The 16,948-nt window shown below is 42.5% G+C and overlaps 1 protein-coding gene across 6 annotated transcripts in view; it reads right to left on the reverse strand.

The window, feature by feature from the left end:
- Positions 1-13,969, reverse strand: part of Cacnb4 (calcium voltage-gated channel auxiliary subunit beta 4) — a 305,695-nt gene extending 291,726 nt beyond the window's left edge. The window contains exons 1-2 of one of the 6 annotated variants that reach the window (XM_004870023.4): positions 13,148-13,359; positions 12,850-12,933 (exon numbers count right to left, since the gene is read on the reverse strand). In XM_004870023.4, coding sequence (XP_004870080.1) covers positions 12,850-12,933; positions 13,148-13,156 — 93 coding nt within the window. In that variant the 5' untranslated portion in view covers positions 13,157-13,359. The other 5 variants (XM_004870022.4, XM_087209998.1, XM_021248409.2 and 2 more) reach the window with 5 other exon arrangements.
- Between the last annotated feature and the right edge of the window lie 2,979 nt (positions 13,970-16,948).

Raw genomic sequence — 16,948 nt, forward strand, 5'->3', positions numbered from 1 at the left:
TATTTTGCTTTATTCAATTTATGCTGAGTTTCTCTTTCCTTGCAACTGAAAAGATTCCTAACAAATACAGTTCCAGAATAGAGTATAAAACAGACCAGCTTTGACCCTCACCCACTTCCTTTCGGAAGCCATCCCCCATCAATCACTGTCTTTCTCTACAGGCACCCAGTGTGTACACCTTCTGTGCCAACGTCCCTCTCCAGGCCCCAATATCACCTTTCCCTTCTTTATTTTATAGCTGCCCAGCCCTGTGCCTACAAATGCAAAAAGTAAAATACATAAGCTATTATGCACAGCTGCAGCTGAGCCTAAAAGCAGATGCAAAGTTTGTCCATGTCTACACCAACGTGCACAGGTCGATGTGTGCGTGCTAAGTCATAGCTAGAGGCATAGTCAGAATGATGTCTCCCTGTGGGGAAGACTGCATGGAGACAGAGAGAGAGGCCAGAGCTGCCAGCTTTGTCGTGATGAGCTTTTTTAAGATGGTAAAATGAACATACTTAGAAGCAATAATTCAAATTACAGTAATGTATGAATGAACAGAGCTCTAAGACTCCTGGGAACACTTATATTTGTAAAGTAGGCTGCTCATTAACCCAAATCATCTTGAAACTTCAAATTTCATATGGTGGAAGAAAAAAGAAAACAGTCATGCAGGTGAAAGCATGTTATGCGGGGGCAGGGTCTCCCCTCCCATTCCTGCCTTCCGAGGACCTTCTTGTCAGCGGATTCTACTCTGTGGTGAAGCACTGTAGGGCCTGGGGCTTTTGTTGTTGGTACTGTTGCTTTAAACATGGCCAGAGATGTGGTAGGAGGCATGGACAATCATGGTTGTTTCAGGATGTGTGTTTGTGTGTTTTACCTACCTGCACTGTCTTTTCAAATCACCTGCCATGCTCAGTAAAAACACAATAAAAAGAGCTGGAGGTTTAGCTCAGTGGTAGAGATTGCTCAGCAAGCATGAGGCCCTGGGCTCAGTTCTTAGCACCAGAAGATTTTCTTTAATAAAATAAATTTTAAAAGTCATGGATGTGCTTCTTACCCCTGAGCTCTACACTTCAAAGTGGTTACGATAGTAAATTTAGGGCTATTGTACCACAGAAAACACTTTTTTAAAAACAGATAATGTTCTTTTCTTTTTGTTGCTGTTTTGTTTTTTGGTTTTGGGAGTTTGGAGGGGCTTTTTTGGGGGGGGAGTTGGCCAAACTGGAGCTACATCTCCAGTCCTTTTTATTTTTTATTCTGAGGTAAGGTCTCACTAAGATGTCAAGTTGCCCAGATCAGCCTTGAACCTGTGATCCTCTTGCCTCAGCCTCCCGAATAGGTGGGATTATAGACATGTGCCTCAGCACCCAACTACTTGCTTTTGGGGGTTTTTAAAACAATTAATATTCTTTATTCATCTTATACAGAACTATTAGTTAAGTAAAATACTTGGAAATAGTGCATTTCCAGTTTCTCTACCAATGTAGACAGAGTATTAATAATACCCACAGTACATATTACTCTTGCAATGCAAATTGGACATCATTCTTTAAAGATTTCATATGGTTTAACTTTTACATGATCAAAAGAAATATGTTTATGATATTAAAGTAAAGGAATATGACAACCCAATTACCAGAAAAACACCCTTCTCTACTGGAGTTCTACACATAAAGACCTACAGAATCAAATATATCCCCAAACTAAATCACCCTCAAACTCTCTGAAATTAGCAAAGAAATGTTTGCAGCTGACCTATTTCTCTTCCACACAACTGTGTTGATAATTGACTTTTGTCCCCCAGGGAAGTGTTCAAATATAAGTGAGCAGCACCTGCCACACAGAGTACTGTTCAGTTCTATACACCCAATAATTCCCTTAAATATTGTACTTAGCTTGGGACGCAAGCACTTTGCTTTTGCCTTAGTTGTATTTCTCAGGGAAGAAATATAATTATCAAAGCTGCATTATTATAAACATCTAGATAAAATACAAGAATCATTTTGAATTGCAAGTACCAAGACACTTTTATTACTAAAAATTATGGAAAATGATGTCAGTAACCACTTCCATTGCTCAGATACTTTAATCCTGTCAATGACATCGTATTTATAAATCCCCCTCTAAAGATGGGAGTCGCTGATGCCAAGGAGGCCCTGGATCAGGGGTTTTGATTTCCACGCGGGTCAAAGAGTTTTGCCAAAAGAACCGATTCGCCTTTATGATCTGACTGTAGCTCCAAATAAATATAAATATAAGCCACCCCATTCAACACCACAACTTGAAAAGCTGTCCTGTGCACCTTGAGACCACCCTGTTAAATGAAATCAGACGCACAAGTTTAATTATCTTGTGGTTTCTCTTATATAAGAAACCCAAAGTATAAACAGAGGAAAATAAAAGATAGATAATAGAAAACAGGAAGACAGAGCTTTTGCAAAAGGGAAGGGGACCAGAAGATGCAGGGAGGGAGGAGGCAGGAGAAGAGAATGAAAAAAGAATTAAGATGTGCTATGTACATGTGCCAACTCCACACAAGGAATGTCATCCTTATGTACCGCAAATATGGACCAACAAAAAAATAAAAATTGAAATAAAAAGAAAAACTGTGTCCTGGACATCAGCAAGGAAAGGCAAGTCCATTTCCAAACCCCAGCCAACATCTACACATTTCAAGCAGGGGCTACAGCTGCAACTTGCCAAGGTGGTTAAGAGAAAACTGTGAAGCCAGTCACAAAAGACCACAGATTTTTGTCTGATGGCATTTGTATGAAATATTCAGAAAAGACAAATATATAGTCAGAGAACATATCAGTAGTTGCCTAGGGCCAGGAGGTGAAGAAGCGGATGGGGAATGACTGCTAATAGGGTTAAAGTTTCTATTTGAGTGACGAAAATGTCAGATTATCGTGGTAACAGAATACAACCCACAAATTTCTGAAAGCCTTCCTTTCTCCTGCTCAACACACACACACACACACACACACACGAGGTTGGGGTCAAATAAAAGCAGTGACTACGAAGCATCACAGCCATAACAATGGTCATTTTACCCACTTGTCTGATTCTGAACCAATCAGTACCTGAGTTGTTTATAATTGCACTTGGGCATTCGAAAAGATAGCCCAGGAAATGATAAATTCACCTGCACAAGGTACTAGGCATTTCCACTGCTGCTCGATTTGCCATGTATTAATAGAAACTGCTAAAAAAAATTCCTTAGGAGATTTTAAAATATTAATCATAATTTTTGAATATTGAACACTACAAAAGTTTACCACTTCTAGTGATTCTAACAACCCAGGAAAATGTATATTCAACTTTGGGTTTATATTTCCTCTCAAAACAAATACTGCTACAGCAATTAAACTGCAACCTTGGAGAAAGGTTGTATCAACAAGGAAGAATATAAAATGAAAAGTAGAATGATTTGTCATCCAAACTATTAGTGAAATGATCAGGAAGATTCAGTAACTGTCAAGTAAGTTTTGAAGGTCCTACCTAATTAATGCTTTCAACATATAAAGTACAAACACTGAATGTCATCCCTTCAGGTTCAAGTAATTACCTCTACTCTATTTATGTGTATAATAAGGAAAATTATACAGTATTAAAGAAAACAAGAAAGTTTACAGACAGACACGTAAACATTCCTTGAACTGCCTTTAAGGAACTCCAAAGCACTGTCTATATGCAAGCCAAGTGTTGATAACACATCAGCCTTATCTATTCTGAAAGCAGGTTGTCACACCACACAACTTGTCATTACTGTTACTAGAAAACAATAAAACTATTCCCTTAATATTGGATCTATAATTTAGCCTTTTCACTAATTCCAGCTTCTATTTCCGGTCTGCTATGATTGGGATAAATGTCTCTCAAAGGTCTGTGAGTCTAAGGGCTGGTCCCCAGGGTGGCACAGCTGTGAGATGGTGGAACCTCTGAGAGGTGCACCCTAGTAGACAGGTTTGTAAGCCATTAGGGGCACAGCCTTGAAGGGCACAGAGGTACCTCATTCCATTCTTCTTCCTCTCATTTCCTGGCCATGAGGTGATTTTGCTTCACCACACTGCTACCATGATGTGATGCATCACCACAGGCCTATAAACAATGGGGCCAGGAGACCACGGACTGCAACTTCTGAAACCATGAGCCAAAAAAACTTTTTATCCTCATTTTATTTTGTTTTTAGGGTACTGAATATCCATCTATGGCCTCACAAATGCTAGGGAAATCCTCTACCACTGAGTTACATCCCTAGCCCCTTGATTATCTCACACATTTGTTGTAGTGATAAAAGGTGAACATTACATGGTCTTACCCCCACCCTGCGCCTCCCTCCAACCCTTCAGTATACACGGTTAAATCCACGTGAAATTCCTGATGGGTTTCTGTGTAGTCAAGTTGAGAACTTAAACTCTTCTAGAATGAAGAGTACTGTATTCCACCTCATTGTTTTCCTGGTTCATGAAGTAAAAGGGCACAGAACTATGCAGAGGCAGGACAACACCAACTGCTTACACCAGAATGCGTTTTTATGGGAGTTTTCTGGGGATAACAGTGCGGCTCTCCTTGAGACTTGTTAATGTAATGTCTTCTAATCTAGAGAGGTATTAGAGAGTGTGTGTTGGGGATGGTTGCAAGCTTTGTCTTGCCATTGTCCATACAAGAAATATTTGTGTAACACACTAGGTTTGACAGGAAGAAGAGTCCAGAGCATCAGCACATACCAGGTGTACCCCACCAAAGGACCAGCTCAGAGGACTGATGTTTTTGAAACCAGTAATCCATTCTTAGCACCCACAGTTATGCTGGGAAGGGAGCTTCAGCAAAGGGCAAGCAAAGAAAGCCCTCCACTCCAAAATGTTGCTAGAAAGCATGCAGGTGTCAGTCCGAGAGCTATAGAGCAGAATGGATGCAGCCTCCCCACTTCCCACATGTCTGCACCCATTTCCTAGTCTTTGGTGAATCTGAGTGGGCTGAAAGCTGCTCTTCCTGGCTAGGGCTTATGCTCTGTTCTGACTCCAAGCTTCAGAAATAAGATCAAAAAAGGACCAAACTTTGGGCCGGGGATTTAGCTCAGTGGTTCCACTGCCTGCCTTACAGGTGCAAGGTCCTCAGGACCAAAAAAAAGGACCAAACTCTGAGGAAGAAGATGAGGTTGGTAAGTGAGTCAGAAAAGATGGTGATATCCAGATGTGATTGGCCCAGGTAAACCTACTAAGTTAGAAGACTCACCAGGAGTGGAGAGACTGGTTTCTACAACCAGCTACACCCTGTGGTTTGACTGAATATCACTGTCTTCAGCTCTGTCCTTACTTTTTTCTCTTGACAAGGTCCACTCCTTAATACCAAGGGACCACATTACATTGTCCAGGACAGCTGGTGAGAGAAAGGGCCAAAAAATCCATCATTCTCAGCCTAGGTTTCCACACAGCTTCCCGTAATTTCCTAGAAAGATCAAAACTTGAATCAGTCTGTATAAGTTTCAATAAAATCTTACCATTCCAAACTAAAGGATAAAGAGTTGTTTATTCTACAGAAATGAAATTTAGGGAACTCTGTATGCCAAGAACAGACTCAAAGGTAAGCAAAAATAACTGCTTCTCTGCCCAGTAATTAGATTTCTCAATTATAAGCTTCATAAATTTAGTTTAACTTACTCAAGTCCAAAAGCAAACAGTGTGCAAAGAGAGATGGAGTTCTTTCTTGCTCTATCACATCTTAATTTGGGAAGATTCATTCCACAAGAAGATCACACAAGAAGTGTGAACTTTTCTTTAAAGTTCACTGTAAGTGGCCTGTACCATTTAGCAATGAAGTCCCATTTATGGAGTAAGAAAGAAGCCCACTTTCACAGACGAAAGTGATTCATCATTGTTTTCCACGCAGCAGTTAAATATGAAACGGCCGGGCCAGTCCTGGCTGTCTCCCTCAGATGCGCTGCTCTCTCTCTCACCGGTCTAGGTTTTCAGGCCACTTCCTAGGCTGCCCCCTGATTTCAACCAATGACAGGAGAAAGGAGTGTGTGGGAAGGGAGAAACCTGGGTATTTCTCCCCATTCCTGCCCCGTCGTGTGGCTTCTTTGACAGAGGCTGCATCGTTTCTTCCATGTCTCTCATCCCCACCAAACGGGCGCTCTATGGCTCCAGCTCCTGCCAGGTGACTACAGCCTAAGCCTCCAGTAAGTTTCCCTCCTTGCTCTTTTAGCCTAAAGATGACAGTGGCTTCCTGCTGTGGCCAGCTTCTGGGTCTAGTTTCTGTGCTCTCGCATCATCTATTTAATACTAGCTCTACGTTTAAAAATCAGTCATAAAAATTCAAGTAGCTTAGTAGACTGATTAGATTCTGGCTAATACAATGACTAAGAAAGTAAATAAACAAATAAATAAATTATCTTACATGAACTATGGGCCAGGCAAACAAAAAATGACACCCATGATGAAATGGGCAAGAAATCAGACTCCAGATTCTCCAATGGATCCCTTATTCTGCAAAGCAACCACAAAGATGGCAAACTCTTTCAGGATCTAAAAGATACACACCCCACATCCTTTCTTGTACCCACATCCACGTGAGTGAGTGTGTCTGTCTTAATTACTCAGGGACAAATGGGTTGTGGTGAAAAAAGAATAGTCTGGGTCCCCTCGGTTCCACCACTATTTACTGGCATGACCTTTATGTCCTTGGGCCTGTTTTATTTATCTAAAAGTGAAAAATGGAAGTATTTTCCTTCTGCAACCTCTTCCTGTTCTAAAATTCTCTGATCCTAAGTTTTTGGATAAATTATGCAAATATATATGCCTCCAGACACATGATTATTCTTAGAGCTATGTATAAAGTAGATACCTTCTGTTGATGAATTTGCATTTCATCAAAGAAACATGCCTATTACCTACCAGTGCTCAAATTATAACCCAAAAAATGTGTCTGCCAACTTGTTTTATTATAGTATCAACTTGGAATGTGAGTATGTTCTAGATCTCAAAATACAATGTGAGTTCATGGAATTATCGTAAAGAGCATCTGATTTGCATACCTTACAAAAAGATGAGATTTCTTGCTGTAAGGTTCCAAACATGGCTCCAACCATATCTTCCATCACACAAGCTTTTTTCTTTCTCTTTCTTTTTTTTGAGACAGGGCCTCACTATGTAGTTCAGGCTGGCCTTGAACTCACTATGTAGCCAAGGCTGGCCTCAAACTCACAGAGATCCTCCTGCCTCAGCCTCCCAAGTGCTGGGACTACAGGCATGAGCCACCACACCCGGAAGACACACAAGCTCTTTTTTAATGAAATTTTATTATTTATTATTCTTTAGCTTAATTTTCACTTGAATGTATTTCAAGTGGATGTCTTAACTGTATTTTTATATCATAACATGCAGATCCACTTTGTAATTTCTTTAATAGCCCAGTAGTACTCTGTAGATGATGCACTATTATTTAATCATTTACTGGCTACTGAATATGTTATTTCTAGTTGCTGTGCTCAATGTGATGTTTTTATGAGGTTTTAGAATATAATTTTATTAGTCTCTCTTTCTATACAGATACATATATACATATATTTCTCCATATATATATATATATATATATATCCAGGGTTTCCCTTTGAACTGGACATAAGCAATCCTTTGACCTTAATGGCCCAAGCTGGGCATGGGCGGCCATGCTTAGCCCCTTGTATTCTTAACCTGCAAAATGTTTAAAATTTATCAAATATGTTTTTTGTACCCACATACATTTTTTATTTAATTTGTCATGTAGCTGGAATAATCTTTAACTTGCTCAATTTGTAATATTAACAATGAATTTGATTTATTTTTTTGTTTACTAGTTTTTGCAATATGACCTCTATCAAAAAATAGGCTCCTTACCCTTCTCCATTGTTGGTGGGAGTGCAGACTGGTGCAAGCACTGGGGAAGTCAGTATGGAGATACCTCAAAGAACTAGGACTAGAGGTCCCATTTGACCCAGCTATTCCCCTGCTGGGGATCTTCCCAAAAGAATTTAAAAAATCATACCACAGTGATATATGTGCACCCATGTTCATAGCGGCACAGTTTGTAATAGCTAAAACTTGGAAGCAGCCCAAATGCCCATCAACTGGAGACTGTATAAAGAAAATGTGGTTTTTTTATAAAATGGAGTACTACTCAGCCATCAAGAATGAGAAACTAGAGTCATTTATAGCTAAATGGATGCATATCGAGGCCATACTCTTAAGTAAAATAAATAGGACACACGTGTAAATACCAAATAGTTTCACTACTGTGAGAAACTGAAAGTGTAATGAAGGGTTAAAATGATTAAAATGAATAATTGATAATTTGAAATAGGAAAAAAAGTCCAAAGACGAAGGAGTGAAGGAAGAGGAAGGGGAAAGGAAAAGAGGGAAAAGAAAAACTATGAGAAAAGAAAAAAATGGAAATGAAGTCTATGTAAATAGGGAAGGGCAGAGGGGGTGAAGGGCGCACAGGTAATGGGGAAAAAATAAGAACCAAGATACATCATGTACAGGTACAAACACCCAATGATAAATGGAAATGAATTGTATACCTGAAATGTACCAATAAAATGTACCAATAAAATTAATTTTTAAAAAATAGGCTCCTTTGTCTTCCTTTGAAATGAGGAAGGCTTTTAGACCTGTTCTGACTTAGAGAATGCAAGAGAAGTGATGACATGCCAATTTAGCAAAGGGAGGTTGAGACAGCTTTAGCTTTAGCTCTGCTCCTTGGGATGCTCCTGCTTTGAAGCCAGACCCACACTATCAAGAAGCTTGGGCAGCCATGTTGGGGCCCAGGTGGAGGGAAACTGAGCTCCCTGTCAAAAGCTCTAGCTGAGTTCTGAGCCATGAGCCAGCACCAACTGCCAACCACATGTGTGAGGCTATTTTGAACCTTCTAGCCATCCCAATGCCCACATAACAGCACACGAAGCAGAAAAAATGTCTGGTCTGTGCATAAAAATAAATTCTTGTTTTAAGCTACTTAAGTTTTGGGGGAGGTTTGTTAGGAGGAAATTTGTCCCATCAAACAAAGGATTTAATGTTGAAGCAAGACCTGGTGGTCAAGTTAGTCCTCCCTCCAGCCACTCCTTTATTCATTCGAATGAATACTGAGTGAACATTCACTATGCTAGATGTTGAGGCTACAAAGAAGACCATATTCAGATAAGTCCTCATCCTTGTGGAACTCACTGTGTGGATGGGGAGGCAGACATTAAGAGAGAAATCTAAGCACATGCTGAATTATAATTGTGGTGATGTTACTGAAAATTAGCACAGGGTACTCTATTCTGGGAGCCCATAAGTGGAAAACTGACCTTATCAGGGAGGTTAGAAAAGGAAGTGAAGACTAAATTCAGATCTCAAGGAAGATTAAAAGTTAACTAGGCAGCATAACAAGAATCCTCTACACACAGGGCTCACCATGTGCAAAGGGCCTGTGGCAAGAGGGAAGAGCGTGTGTTCAAGCTCTGTACCCAGACATGAACCTGGATACTGGTTAAAAAAGCCTGGCCATATAAAACCCTGCCATCCTCATAAGGACAGATTTAATAAGAAGTCAACAAACTAATCCCACTCCAGATTTTCTCTTCAATTCCCAATGCAAAGAGAACTAACTTGGAGTACTCTAGCATACGAACTGTAAGTGCAGTGACACCCATGGGTCCTTTTAATATTCAGGGCACAGGTCACTGGGCCCAACCCCTTGGTACTTTCACATACACCTGTCTCCATAACTACAGTACAGAATCTTTGAAGTAAAGAAGCTGTGCCTCATTTGTCTTTTCCCCATAATATTCAACACAGTGCAGGGCACATAGCAAATGTTTAAGTGCTTCCTAAATATGTCAAACATGGATAAACAATCCATTCATAAATGGCCTGTCAGAAGGGATGCCCTGGGAGAAAATTCTATAGCCACACTTGAAAGCCATTCCAATGACAGCAATATTCTTAGGGAAAGCCTGCTGTAAAACATCATTTCTTTCTAATTTCAGCCAATTTTTTTGGTGTCACCCTCAATGAACAGCAAGAACACTCCATCACATTTCCAGAGAATGCCTTTGAAGATCATTTCTGGGTCACCCCTAGATTTTTCTCCTTTCAGTGGCAAAATATTTAATCTTCTCACCTTTCCTCAAAGAAGACATTTAGTTATTCCCTGGATTCATTCCAAAACCTCCATCCCTCCCAAACTGTGGAAGCCCGAAACATAGTAGACCAGGAAACAAGGTCAAAGATGCCTGAGGGACTTTGCAAGCAGGCCTCAGGGTGATGGGAGGCTCTCTCAGTCTGCTTATTTTCAGGCCAACTCAAACGTGTGCATGTACGCGTGTGCCCTCACAAGTCTACAGGTACACACACAAGCAATGAAACTCTATCAGCTCAAAGAACAAAGATTTTGTTACTAAGTTTGCCAATTGCCCTTTTATCATCAGCCCAGTCTTCAATACCTGATGCAACCTGTCAATGTTTTTTAGTAAAAGTTTTCCCTCCCTGACATGACAAAGAAATGAACAGCATTGTTATTTTATGCCCACTGTCTTCTTCCTGTGCAAAGGCACTGAACAGACTGTAAAATATCACCAAAAAGAGGTCCATCACTTGTACATATTAAGAATTTAAATATCAATAAATTACTAGTCATTCTAATAATGAGGCTCTAGCAATTTAAACAGCTATTGTGTTTGGTTGGTTTTTTTAATTCTTTGGTCGCTGGGCATGGTGGCTCACGCCTGCTGAGGCAGCAGGATTGCCGTGAGTTCCAGGCCGGCCTGGGCTACGCAGTGAGTTTGAGGCCAGCCTGAACTACATAGGGAGATCCTATCTCTAAAAACCAAAAAAATGGCCTGGGATTTAGCTCAGTGGTGCCAATGTCTGACTCATAAGCACAAGGTCCTGAGTTTGATCCCCAGTACCAAAAAAAAATTCTTTGGCATTTGGGTGAAAACTGTCCAATACTGTTAAATTCCACTTTGAATAATTTTTCATTTCATCAAAGAAATATAAATGTCTAGTTTATTGTTGCCCTTACAGAAGTCTGTAGGACACCACTTAAATGACATCACGTATAGGACATTTCCTGAGCTCTAAGTGCTCAAAAAATTAGGCATTATTTTTGGGCCCCAAAACAGGAAGATTGCAATTAATTGCTAAATTTAAATTAACCATTTTATAAATGAATCTCAGTTTCATAAAGATTCATGAAATATATTGTTAAAGCCCACACTGATGAAAATTACTCCCAAAATTACTTTTGTAATTTTTTTTACATTTTTAAGTCAGCAAATAGCAGCACACTTTATAAGAGCACTTTATAATATATATCAATTGGCATAGAGAAAAGAATAAAAATAGGGTTTTTTGTGCTTGGAAGACTAAAGCATTAATGCAGTGATGGTGTACATTCAAAAGTTATAGTCAAACAGCTCACAAAATACACTGCTCTATAACTAATCTTTATTTCCAAGAATTTGCAACAATAAAGCATTACCAAAAATAGGTACCTACAAAAGAAACATCAACGAAACTTCAACAGTTGCATAACATCAATTTTTTAAAGATGAACAACATCTTCACCTTTTCAAATACACAATCTAAGGATTACAAAGGGGATAGAATATAATTTTAGAATCAATCCAGAATCCCAAATATAAATAATGCACATTTAGTACTCACTGAATTAAACAGTAGTATTAATAACTTCTTTCTGTAGAAAATACAATTCTGTTTAATAAGTATTGCCCAAATGTGCTTTACAGGCACTTTAGGAGGGTCAAAGTCCAATTTTGAGTCTAAAGCTTAGTCCGTATTGAAAAACATACTGAAATTGATGGTAATCACGAGAGAAAACCACAGCTGCCATCATGGGTTAGAAACCATTACACAATATGTAACAGACCTAGAGGAAAAGAACTTCTCAAGGTCACTAGAACAGCCCAGAGCAGAACCTGGGATAAAACCTTCTTGGTGCGATGACCAAACTCTTCCCAAGTCACCCCAAACACACATTCCACAATAGTTTCAGCTCCTAAGAGAGATCGAGGTGACTCGCTTTTACAAGATTTCTCTCTCACCCAGCAGCTAGGGAAGCTTTCATTTACATGAATAGTACGAAAACAGGACCAATTTCCTGTGTCAAGGTGAAAGGCACCTAAGCATTATTGAACAATACCAGTGATCCTCAGCTCAACCAACTCGCACTAGAACTGAGCAGAAAGCAAACACAAATGGTGATACCACCAGACCCCAGAAACCGAGAGCCGGTCTTCGCTTATTGAAGTTGGCTTAACCTTAGAACCGGTGCTTCCCTATTAAATCAATCAAAAAAAAAAAAAGCGGTCCCAAAAGGAAAACAAACTTTCTGCTCAAAGTGTCTTTCTTTTGACGAGAGTCCGGAGATCTCTCCCAACACAGAATTCGAAATAGAACAAAAAATAGAAGAAGCCCCCCAACTCACAAACCAGGTTCAAAGCAGGTTGCCGGGCCCCGGGGACTGGATATTCAAAGTCGAGTTGCGCCACTTAAAGACGCTTTCCCACGCACGGACGGTGCAACCTAAACATTTCTAGCTCTTAAATTCAATGTCCGGGTCTCCGCCGGCCTACCTGTGTCCACAAGCACAAACTAACTTCCCGAGGAGGTGAAGAGACACCCGGACCCGCACGCCGCGAGCCAGGCAGTCTGGAGAGCGATGGAGCCCGAGGGGCGCACTCGGGGTCGCGGACGTGTGCACCCCGGGATCTGGGACCGGGGAGCCCGGACGGAGCGAGGCGGAGAGGCGCGCGGGGACCGGACCTCGCTCCCTCGCCGCCCGCTCGCCGCCGCCGCCGCCGCCGCCGCCGCCTACCTGTCTGAGGATGAAGCTGGTCGAAGTGGTGCTGCCATCGGATCTTTTCAACCTGCTTCTCCGGGTCGTGGTGCCTCTGGCCACCTGGACTCGACACACGGGGCCAGAGAGAAGCCAGTGAGGATCGCAGCGAGGAGTCGGGCAGCCACCCCCGGCTGGGGACCAGCGCCCCGGGGTCCCCCCAAGCCTGCACCGAGTCTCCTCGGCGTCTCCCCACAGCCGCCCCCGCTCCCACCCACCCACTCCAAGCCTCGACGGCTGCAGGGACTCGAGCACGGCGCAGCCTGCGGGCACCCACCACATCCATTAACAAAGACTCTCGGGAAGCGGGGTCCGAGTCCCCGGCATCGGCTGGGGGAGGCTACAGGCTCCGGAGCGGGAGCGCGGAGACCCGGACGAGGACGAGGAGGAAGGGAAGGAGATAAAGGGAGGAGAGGGAGGGCAAGAGCGGCGGAGGAGGGTCGGGAGCGCGGCCGCGGCTCCGGGACCGGGGCCCCGCGCTCTGGCTCTGGCGCCGAGGCGGGGCGCTCTCGGGCCTCGGAGGCGGCGGCGGCGGCGGCGGCGGCGGCGGAGGGGGCGGTACCTGCGAGGTGGGGGAGTGCGGCCCGTCCGCGGTCCCGTTCCTGGCGTGGGAGGAGGACATGGTTCCGCGGCAGCGCGCCACGCCCGCGCGGGGGTGAGGACCGGGGCGAGGCCTGCTGCCCTCGAGGCCGGGTGCGGGCGGGGCGCGGGGACCAGGGCTTCCCCGCCCGCTCGGCCTCGTGCTCGGCCCAGGCTCCCCGCCCGCACTTCGTGAAGCGCCGCACCTTAAAGGGGGCCGAGAGGCCGCCCCCGCTCCCGCAGCGGGGTTCCGGGGAGGGGGCTTCGCGGGGTCGGCCCTGCCCGAGCCGAACCGTGGGGAAGAAGCGTTCTCCCGCTCCGCCAGCGCTCTACACCAGAGCTTTCCGGAGGATGAAGGGAGGGGGAAATCTGAGATGGGGGTGGGAAGATTAAAATAGTCTGCACAGTTTAAAATGAGACAAAGGTGGCACGGTTCATGAATCAGGACTTAGAGAAGGAGGCTGGTGCAGTGTGGCGGGGAGTGGGAAGAACCGAGCGAGGTAGGGGCGCGCGCGCGCGTGTGTGTGTGTGTGTGTGTGTGTGTGTGTGTGTATCCCTGCGCTGAAATTTTAAAAGGGCAAGAGCCGAACCTTCCCCCTTCCCTCCACGACTTAACTCATCAGCCCGCTGTGGTAAGGAATGGGGTTTTGTGCTTTGCATTTTGTCCGTGATTTTGTATTGTTTTGGCAACTCTAGCCCAAGAGCCGTGAGTCCTACACTCCCAGGTAGCCGTGGGAGACTCTGCCAGCCGTAGTCTAGCTGCAGCCCCGCAAGAAACCAGTATATCCTAAGGAGTTTTGAAGGTCACATCAGACCTGCCAAAAAGCAAGAGTTGGCCACGTGCCTTCTTCCATTTGTAGCTGATAGCTGATTTCAAGGGAGGAAACTCATCCTTGAAATGATACGCAACCTTTGCAGTTGCAAACCTTGGTTTCCTCCTGCCAACACATAAAAGAGAATAATTTAAAATTAAATTAAAACCAAGCGATTGTGGAAGGAAGAAAACAGAAACAATAACAGAAAATATAAGTAAACTAAAAAATAGATTCCCTTTAACTACTTACTGCAGCAGAAATCCATCATTAAAATATATGTAGTGCTTCAAATCTCTACGTCAGTCCATATCCCCTGGCATTGTAGTGTTTTTATTTATTTATGGTAACAACTGCCATGTTTGTCTTAACCTCTACTTGTCCTTATTTTAACATCCACCAAATTTATTTATATTTTTACATCCACCAGACACTTCCTTTCCATTCCCCTCTCTTCACTTAGTTCAGACTTTCTGTAAATTTTTTAACTAGTTTTCTTGCCTCCAGCTCCCTATTGCCGGCCACATGTATACACAAACACACACACTTCATTCTCTCTACACATTACAGACAAAGCCTTTTTCTTAACATTTCTTTTTCTCAAGTTACTTTAACATTAAGTCCAGACTCTCTGGTCCAGCAACCAAGCCTTCCTGGATTTCTGGTCACTCACCAACTCATAGCTCCACACTGATCTCTACACAAACCTTCCAGTAAGCAGGCAGGTCTATTGACTACTATTACCCAAACCAAATATATGCAGCCCCATTCCAGAACTGCCGCCTTGCAATGCCTCCTTGGAATATGACCTCAACTCAACCTACCCACCATGCTGAATTCTACCCTTCTCCAAACCTTGTTCAGTTCACTGTTCTCCCAGGGAAATCCTCCCTGACCACTACAGTCCTGGATACTCCCTGTGACCCTGAAAAACTGGAGCACTGATTCTCTGGGCACTTGGCATAGGCTGCCCTTAGTTTATTAGTTTTTTCTATGAAAATCTAATTTCCAAAACAGATTATTATCTTCTATTTCTATGCCTTATATACAGCCGATACCACATAAAGTTTATGGATAAGAATATGTCTAATAATGCAAAGTTCTTGCTTTACCATCAACCCAATCCATTTTTAGTTCTAATCCATTTTTATAGTTGACTTTTAATCAATAAATATATATATATAGAATGAATTATTATGTGGGCACTGGAATTTAAATTTTCTGGTTTTCACTGCCCACTGTCTCTCTGACTTTGAGTTATCAAAACAGAATCTATAGCAACACAACTGCATGAGGAACTCCATCCACTTACCTCACAGAAAAACTGGTGAAAATTATTAACACATAATCATTTAAATCTCTGGAAATGGTCTTAAGGGCACCTGGCAAAAAAAAATATTTATTCAATAAAGTCTATGAAAACTCAGTGAAAAAAGTGAGAGTCTGTGGCATTTGAGCCAAGACCCACTCCCTGCATCCTTGCTCTTGGCTTAGAGATGAAATGCCCCACACAGGTGAGGACCTCCCCTCTCAGCTCCCAGGTGGAGTGTTACCCTCCTTGGAGGGGCAGGACATCAGCATTTATCATTCTCTCCCCAGCTACCTGTTGCTGAGACTTATTTCTGAGCAAGTGTGGGAGAGAGGCGCAGGCAACCTTCTGTCCAGCCCCACTCATGGGACGCAGGCTGTACCTTCGGCACAGCTCCACTAAAAATACCAGGTCTATAATGGAGCTTGCTCCTAATTCATGGAGGGGCAGGCTAGAAGACCTGGGACTGCCGTCCCTCCCTACCAGGCACTCAGCTCGTGAGTGTAATGTCACTCAGAAAGAAGTTCACCACTATCTATACCCCCAGCACTGGTCCAGAAGGAAGTTGGACCCTTATCTCACATCATGTATAAAAATTCAAAATAAATAAAAAACCTAACTAAAATATCTAGAAATATAAAACTATTAGAAGAAAACATAAGAGTAAATATCTATGACCTTGGGTTTTGGCAATACATCTTACATGACATCAAAATCACATGCAAGAGAAGAAAAACCTAATGAGATGTCATCAAAATTAAAAACAGTGCTTTTTTAAAAGGGTACTACCAAGAAGGTGAGAAAACAACCCACAGAATAGGAGAAAATGTTTGCTAAATGGACAAAGGATCTGAGTAGATATTTTTCCTAAAAAGATGTATCAGTGGCCAATAAGGCATGTGAAAAAATGTTCAGTATCATTAATCATCAGGAAAAGGCAAATCAAAACCACAGTGAACTACTAATATGGTTTGAGTATTTGTCTGCTCCAAAACTCAGGTTGAAATTTAATTGCCACTATTGTTCCGGAATCGTGGAAAGAAATGTACGGAGACACAGAAGTTGGGTAAAAAAACAAAGCCTTTACTTGCTAGCAGGGCGGGACTGCCAGAAACTCATCTGATCAATGTCCGCACCATCCTTTGTTTTAACATTTCCTTTTATGTCTTCTTTTAGCCATTACCTCATTCCTGGTGGTCTTAGTAAAATTTCTGTTTCTCTTTTACAACTAGTTCCTGTTAATGGTTAAAGTCACAGACATATAACAAACAGATGGCACTTAAAACACATACATTGTAAACTACCCAAACATTTCTACTTTGCTTTTCTCTAGGTTAAATGTTATCTACAGCTAGGTTACAGGTCAACGTTTCAGTTA

The sequence above is a fragment of the Heterocephalus glaber genome, unplaced genomic scaffold, assembly GCF_053883595.1.
Source record: "Heterocephalus glaber isolate CG9 unplaced genomic scaffold, H.glaber_assembly_v1.0 deba00001097, whole genome shotgun sequence".
In the NCBI taxonomy this organism is placed as follows: Eukaryota; Metazoa; Chordata; class Mammalia; order Rodentia; family Bathyergidae; genus Heterocephalus; species Heterocephalus glaber.